The 8,402-nt window shown below is 35.9% G+C and overlaps 1 protein-coding gene across 1 annotated transcript in view; it reads left to right on the top strand.

Moving 5' to 3' along the window:
- Positions 1-5,048: 5,048 nt before the first annotated feature.
- ralgapa2 (Ral GTPase activating protein catalytic subunit alpha 2) overlaps positions 5,049-8,402 on the top strand; it is a 105,956-nt gene continuing 102,602 nt past the window's right edge. The window contains exon 1 of the mRNA XM_017034777.2: positions 5,049-5,238. Coding sequence (XP_016890266.1) covers positions 5,133-5,238 — 106 coding nt within the window. The 5' untranslated portion in view covers positions 5,049-5,132. The remainder of the gene's footprint in view (positions 5,239-8,402) is intronic.

Here is an 8,402-nt window from a genome sequence, read left to right as displayed (position 1 = left end):
ATCATGTGTTTCAGTAGGAGACCCCTGTTAGTCGTACGGCAGCAGAGAAACCCACTCCCCAGGCCGGCATCAGTCATTTCACTCTCCCTCCTTATTAATTTCACAGCAGATCAGCCGCAGAGATAGGAAATGTTTTGGGCACCGAGTTTTAATTAAGGAGAGAATATATTGCTGGGAGTACCTGGAGAAACTTATAATGCTCATGTTTCAATTACTCCAGAGTGGCCCCTCATTAACCTGTGTGGAGATGTGCTCCAAAGAACACGTTTGAATGAAAAATCGACTTTATATATTGACATATGGTTTCATAATAAAAAAATAAAGTATGGAGGAGGAAAAAAAATCACAAAAAATACGGACCGAAATGAATCCTTTTTTATTTTTTAATTAAATAAATTAAATAAAATATAGGGAGGAAAACACATGGTTTGATCCTGTCGCAGTGTAAAAACTATAAAGGCGAAGGACACTACGACGACCCCTGGTGGGGGTCGCAATCTTTGTTTTGTTTCTCTGTATTTACACATTAGAGATTTAGTTATTATTTAATTATATATATATATATTTAAAGACCTGGAGTAATGGTAAAAACTAACAAATATATATATAATTAATAAATAATATAATTAATATATAATATATATAAATGTATATGTATATGTTTTTTTTTTGTTTGTTTGTTTTTTTTACCATCACTCCAGGCCTTCAAATATATTTAAAAAATACATGTGTTTTAATAGCAGTGTGTTTGTTGTGAGAACCTGAGTCAAACAGACAGATTTGTCGTCTAATGACTCCGGAGCTCATGTGCAGCTGTGGGTGGTCTCACAGCCCCGCTGACATTTCTCTTTTCATCCTCAACTTTCTGAATGGTCCGATACAGATTTTTCCTCTTTTTTTTTTTTTTTTAAACTGCTTCCAGAATTGGTCGCCCTCTGGATGTAAAACCGTTTCCGCAGTGTCCACCCCAACACCTTTAACAGGATACATTAGCTTTTAATGGCACTTAATTGTAGAAAAAGGAAATCCATAACCACATAAGGAGAAAAGTCAAGTATTTCCAAGAACAATTTAGAGCACACAAGTGCTTTTCAAACCTTGGAATGGAATCAGTCCTACACACTGGGCCTAAGAAGGGAGGTGCGCATTTGTAAGGTTACAGTGCCACCATTTGGTCATGAGGGGAATATCTTTTCAATGCTGAAGCAGAGAGAAAGAGGGTCATGAGGGGAATATCTTTTCAATGCAGAAGCAGAGAGAGAGAGAGAGAAACAAAACAAAACAAAAAACAAAAAAACATTGAATAGAATTTATAATACTTTATAATCTGAAAATCCCATTTTGGTACAAAACGATCTAATTTGAAAAATAATACCATATTTGGCATCATTGTCTTATTATGGTCTGGACTCTCATCCGGATTCTCTTCACAGCAGAAAAAATAATAAGCTGATTTGTGCCAGTGTGGGTGGTATTACATTTCAGAAAGGGGAGTGGGATCTGAGCCGTTTTAGACAAAATAAGATTTTCAGTGTTACTGCTAAATAATGTTAGCGCCGCGGCTTCACTAAGAATGACATGGTGACCTGTCCTTCAAGGACGCCAAGAAGTAACGGTGAGTACATCAATTAGTACTGATGACAAAGTACCAACAATAACCCAGTGGGGCTGTGTGAGTGTTTGTTTGTGTGTATCAGCTCTGTGTGTGTGTGTGTGTGTCCTTGCATTTTATTCTCCCGTCCCTTCAAACTAGCCTGTTTTGTGTAATCAACATCTGTTGTGACAGGCAGCCTCCTCCTTCCTCAGAATGGCCCACTTCAGATAATGAGTGTCATACCAAACTGCAGGGCAAAGGCTGATTTTACTCCTCTTTTTACTCCTCCTCTCTGGCCTCCACTCACACTACCCTCTGTTTCTCATATCTTTCAAGACGTCCGCTGAGGAGAACCTTGAGAAGGAAAGAGACAAACGCTCTGGCGACAGCGTCTGCTAAATACGTGTGGGTGGCAGATGAAAAAAAAAAACACAGTAACACAGTGGAACCTTCTTTGTGGAGGCGATCGGACGAACATATACACCAACAATTATTCACATTAAAATGTTCTAAAATAATATGCCCTTCTTTATAAATATATAAATATACATATATATTTCTGTATGTACATACATCTTGCATGTACGATTATATATAATTATATAAGAACTAATAATTATATTATATAAGATTGTATTATATATATTTTCTACTACTATCTTATTCTGTCTATTTATTCATCTATATATCTAATATATACATATATACACATATATCTCACTTTAAGTGTATATATTCATACATATATATACATATTTTACTACACAGACACACATTAAAATATTCTATATTTATATTTATGTTTATATATGTGTGTATAAATGTATTGAATTCTGATGCCATATATATATATATTTATATATTGATTTGTTTTCATTATTTTCTAGAGAGACACACAAGAACGTTATTTCTTTTTATTATATATGTGTGTATAAATGTATTGAATTCTGATGTCATATATATATATATTTATGTATATATGTATATATAATTATACCATAATTATATATAGAGAGAGAGAGATTTGTTTTCATTTTTTGTCACAGAGACACACAAAACGGTTACGTCATTTTATGAAATAAAAATAATAAATAACGTCCAGTAAAATGTTGTCTCCAAATGGAAATAGGTCGTTTGTTGTTCCCACGTGTATTTATGGCATATCTTTATACGAGCTACAGCTAACTATACCACATTTACAGTCTCTAAAGTCTTGAAATGGTCCGTTTTATTGACTCGTATTTTAAAAGGGGGTTTCGGCGCCATCTGCTGGTAATGGCTGTCACACCCCGAGAGTCCCTGAGAAAAAATTCCGCTCCTGTAATATTTGTGTGACCACATTAAGTCGCCAATAAACCTGTTTATGTACATAATCTACTGTTACGTGGCCCTAAAAGCACATTACTGGATAATACTGACCTGGCAGGGTAACAGACAGATGTACAGACACTAACAACACCGGGTAGTTAAACTCGAACTGTGTTGATGTTAAATGTCCCTGTGGTTTAACCTCAACTCAGCCGAGGTGCTGGCATCCAAAACAGGACAAAAAGCTTTGGAGTAAAAAGGAGTAAAATGTTATTAAAAAAAACCTTAATAGCAGCTCAATAAATGATGCTGAAGCTAATAACCATTCATCAAAACACAAATGTTCCTTTTAAAAAAAAAGAAAAAAAAAAGATGGATTCCATTATGGACATAAACTCTGCGTGAACTCCAGCGTAACTTCCAGCTAAATTGACGTTAACTACAGGAGAGCTCCTCCGCCTCAACAATCTCCTGACTTCTCACTCATATTCATAAAGTCTGGCGCGGTTTAAAGGGTCAAGTAGCGGTGTTGTGAATGAAAAGCGTGTAATGAATATTCACCATGGCAGCGGTGTAATATCGAAAAAGCTCAGATCTGGTTTTTTTAAACACAAAGTTCTGTCGAGCGAGTGAATTCTTGGCTAATTTGTGCCAGTAGTTACACCTTACGCCATCGGTTGTACAAGGCGTGTAACTCTACTGTTGGTGTAAAACAGGCGTGGGCGAACATTTTGATAATTAGTCCTAAAATTGTTTTTTAATAATAAGAGTTAGGAGAAGATAGATGGAGCGTTCGTGTAAACTAAGATAAATAACATGTAAAAGTCAAGCTAAGAGGCTAAGATGCTAAAATGTTTTAGCCTCTTCTACGCCCTCTATTGGTGAAATGTGCGCATATATATATATATATATAAAAGCACAGGAATCATCTCTATAGCAACCACACTAGTTTAGAGACTAATTACCCCACGCTGGGGAAATTCAGTTGTTACAGCAGCAGGTTAGACATGAAGTAGTAAAGAACTTTTTTTTTTTAATATTACCTTCTGAATACTTAGCGTTAGCGTTACACTTTATGTGCGTTTATGTGACGTTCCGTGGGCTTTACCTTTTAGCTTTGGGCTAGCTCTTGTATAAGCTACATGTTTGCATAGATTCTTAGCAAAATATTATTTAAAAGAGTATATTGTAAAACAAAAAATTGACATATTATTTAAAAGAGTATATTGTAAAAAAAATTGATATGAAGAAACGTTGTTATAATGTGACCTTTTTTAAAAAAAATTATACTGAAGAACAAACAATTGTCCAAAAATAACCTACATAACCTTCATAGTGAAGGTAATGTAATGTAATAATGTGTGACTGCTGAGAATATGGTAAGTACTTGATGATGGTATATTTACTGTTGTGAGGAACTGTTAAAGTAGCAGGTAAAAATAAAATACAGAATTAGAAAAAATCAAGTAGTTAAACAGGTAGAACCAGTAAAGTAAGATAATTTAACACAAACTAATTATGTTGATAAACCACATTTCCAGCTCCAGCTCAAACTTGCACAAACTACATAATAAAGCAAAAAAAAAAAACTTTGCTGTTTTCTGATTATGTAATTAATATAATAATCTTATCATTTGAACGATGTGTAAATGTGCACACCACGTACATTATTCAAATGTTATGTTTTTCCTAAACTGGACAACGAAGTCACCAAACACAACAATCTGACGCAGTACTTTTTCGCTATGACAATAATATCACATACATAATATGTAGCGTGTTATTTGTAACACCAGGGGGCGCTTGGCAGCCATTTCAATGTTCAGATCCCCACACTCCAGCAAAAATAAACAACTCTTTGTGTGGGAGAAAAATTTAATAATTTTACGCGTGAAAAAAAAAAAGCTCATTTAAATCCCGATGCTATTGTCTGGTAAAGATATTAAATTAGACATCGTTCCTGTCGCCCTTCCCTTGGAGAAGCTATTTTACAATTCACCGACGTATTAGCGATGAAAAATATTTAATTAAAGTAAAATAGCTCGTTAGAAAAAGTGGTTGAAATGGAAGTTAAAGGTGTATTTGTTATAAACAAGGAGGCGTATTCATGTAACGTGACCCCTCCTCTGTGTATGAATGCGGAGAAAGTGACACCAGCCACACTGGAGGCTAGGTGTGTGTGGACCGACACAGGTGATTTCTGCTCCCCACGCTTGCAATTCACAGCGGGATGTTCACTCGCAGGGGGCATGGAGACGTCAAGAAATCTACACAGAAAGTTCTGGACCCAAAGAAGGATGTGCTGACCCGGCTCAAACACCTGCGGTCCCTGTTAGGTGAGTGGAACGTCCTGCTAGCCGAGCTAAGCTAACAGGCATCAGTGCACAGAGACAGGAGAGGTTCAGCCGGCTGTCTGTCACTGTTTTGGAGAATAGCAGGAGGTAAACGGCTCGGTAATGTTACGTTCTGACGTGACGTAAGGCTTCCTTTTGCATTCAGAAGGGTTTTGCTCATGGCGTCTGTGTTTATTGATATTTTTTAGCGCCCAATATCAGTCAAGTGACACTGTCACAAGGTATGAATGCGAGCTAGCTAGGCTAACTAGCCAGCCAATGCTAACTGATGATGATGATGCTCGGTGCTTCAGACTAGCAGGTGCTTTACGCACTGTTTTTGTTTATGTGCCAATGCAGACTATTTCACAGTTAGTATTAGTAAAATAAGATACCAATTTTATAGAAAATACGAAAAACGATGCAGAGAACATATATTTAATAATACACAAACATCTGAGGACAACATTTTTTTAACCCCCGCTTAGAAAACAAATAATTACGTCCAGATATTTACCAAGTGATTTCTGACAGAGTGAGGGGTTTTAAACAATTTGTTTCGGTACATGTTCGTTTTTCAGGCTTGAATTATTTGCAATAAATTTGTTATTTCCCAAATAATACACACATGTGCATTAAAAAATTAAAATGTTTTTTTAAAAAAACCACATACACAGTTAAAAATAGACATTTGAATGGTGTTTCAGAATATTTATATATATATATATATATATACAGTACAGACAGATTACACATTACAGTAATTAAATGTAAAATATTGATTATGCTATTGCATATTTTAAAAGTATATAATAAACTGTTAATGCCCACTGGTTAAGGTAGGTTTTAAAATGTTGTCGTTACATCACATGTCAAGTTACAGTATTTTCCAAAAAATAAATAATACATTGAACCGGTGAGAATTATTAACTCGTTTAGAGAGAATATCAGGATACTTTTACTGAGGACAGTCTGAAGGCTAATGTTTTTCACCTAATTCATAAATATATGTCAAAAAAATATACGTCTTCTGAGCAATGTTGCTAATCAGTTGTTGCCTTTGTTTGGAAAAGGAAGTTTGACACATACTTACAACACCTACCTATTAAACCGTCCGGCCACCAGCCCCAATAATGTCCACTCTTATTAGCTGTTACAGTCGCGTTACATCATCTGTTGTTTCCCTAAATCTGTTGGTTAGTTTCAAATGTGACAATATTCTGTTTGGGAGTACTTCAAAAGTGAGTACCAACGTTGTACCTGATAGTGAAACGTTACACACATTATCACAAAAAAACATCCAGCTCTACTTCAGGATAAAACCACGAGGCGTGGACCATGTTTTTTCAAGACCTTTTTTTTTGTTTTATCTGATTTACAGAAACTGTTGTGCACATACTTTTAAACTTGGTAATTCAGAGAGGGCTTTTTACGGTCTTGTGGTGTTACAAGCAGAACTGTAGTATTCGGAACACAACACTAGAGCACTTGTGTTTTTTTTTTTTTTTTTCTGTGCACTACAAATAAAAAGTGGGTCAGTGTGCTGGGAGAGAACAGAGAGGAAGGAGATTGCCAAGAGGGAAATGTCGAGTTTGTACAAAAGCTGCAAATGATTTATTACAAGTTGAACATAATTTATGACCTGCTTCCATATAAATAAACATTTTTTAGATTAAACAAATGCATCATGCAACATGAGAATCATTTTAAAAGTGCAATTTTATTTTTTGTTACATTAAAACATATAAAAAGTATGTGCTGTGTAGACATTTAAATGCAATCTATTTTAGAGATTAACCTTACATTTTGAAACCTTTTAAACCAATTTTGAAATATAACTTATTCAATAATAATGTGAATGATTTCATAGTAAATTAAATAAAAGTACTTTTGCCTTACAAAGGTTGAGCAACAGTTGTTTTGGAGGGTTTTTAACTACTGTTGACTTGAGGTTAGCTCAGTCTCTGGTTAGCCGTCTGTTCTTCCATGCCACGCCTTCAATGTCAAGACTGGCACAACCCAAGGTCAACACCGTGATCTGCCTGCCCTCTGTGTTTTTGTTCCCCTCGTGTGCAGTTTAAGATAAGGTCAGTTTGTCCAGCGGTTGATAATGAGCGCCGTGCCGCGTCATCAACGGTACAACATGTTTCGTGAAGCTTTCAGGACGCATTTCCTCCTGGTGCCTGTGCTTCCTGTGTGGACAGGAAGTCGTGATGAAAGATTGGCAGCTGTGAAATAGGACAGGGACAATTTTGAAATCAGAGCAAACATTGAATTTTTATCAAGTGAATGGAAACCCGTTAAGCTGGTGAAGCTATTGGATCAGTCCAAACAAAATAAAGATCATTAGAGCGGAAGTCGATTCTTCCAGAAAGGAATTCTCTGATGGAAACACCTGAAGAAGAAGTGTTATTGACACATTGATTTTTTTAATAATTGTGTTGTTATTAATAAAAATGTTTGGGGTTTTTCAGTATAAGCATAATTTTGACAATTGGGAAGTAAAACTTGTGATGAAGCGTTTAAAAAACCTATTATTTACATGAGGATGACACATGGTAAACAAACCAGGAAGTTATTGTCAAGTCAGGTGATATTACAAACATAGAACTCAGTTGGTCAATTGCTCAACTGAAAACTGTCTTCACATTCAGAATGTGAAGAAATGGCCTGTATTGGACCGGAGTTTTTTAGATCTTCATGTTTAAACGATAGAATTTTGATACTAATTAACATTAGCATTGCTTGAACAAACATAGTTAGTGTCATGTGGTTGATGTGTTGGTTGAAAGCTGGCGTGCAGTATGTTACTTTGTTTGTCTATAAGTGTGTAAACTTGGCCACAAAAATACACCTCTCTGTCTGTTTATTTGACTATGTATGAGGGCCAGAAAGTTGGATTCATGTTTGTGGAACCCATCTGCACTGCTGGAGTTGTTGTGGTTAAAGGGCACTCTATTTTCAGTATAGCCCTCTATTGGTTTTCTGCTCACTGAGCTGTAGGACAGAGTGCTAAAGCTGCTGCATGTTAATTTGCTGGTCATGCCTGGCTTCATCCAACTGAGGTTGTTAATTACAGGAGCCCAGTAAACCACCTGATCTCCCACTTTTTCTCCCCAGCGTTCCACCTCTCTCAGCATCTACTCTTACAGTCTCGGAAAAAATGT

This window comes from Cynoglossus semilaevis, chromosome 1, assembly GCF_000523025.1.
Source record: "Cynoglossus semilaevis isolate Cse_v1.0 chromosome 1, Cse_v1.0, whole genome shotgun sequence".
NCBI lineage: Eukaryota > Metazoa > Chordata > Actinopteri > Pleuronectiformes > Cynoglossidae > Cynoglossus > Cynoglossus semilaevis.
This window is presented reverse-complemented; position numbering and strand designations above follow the sequence as displayed.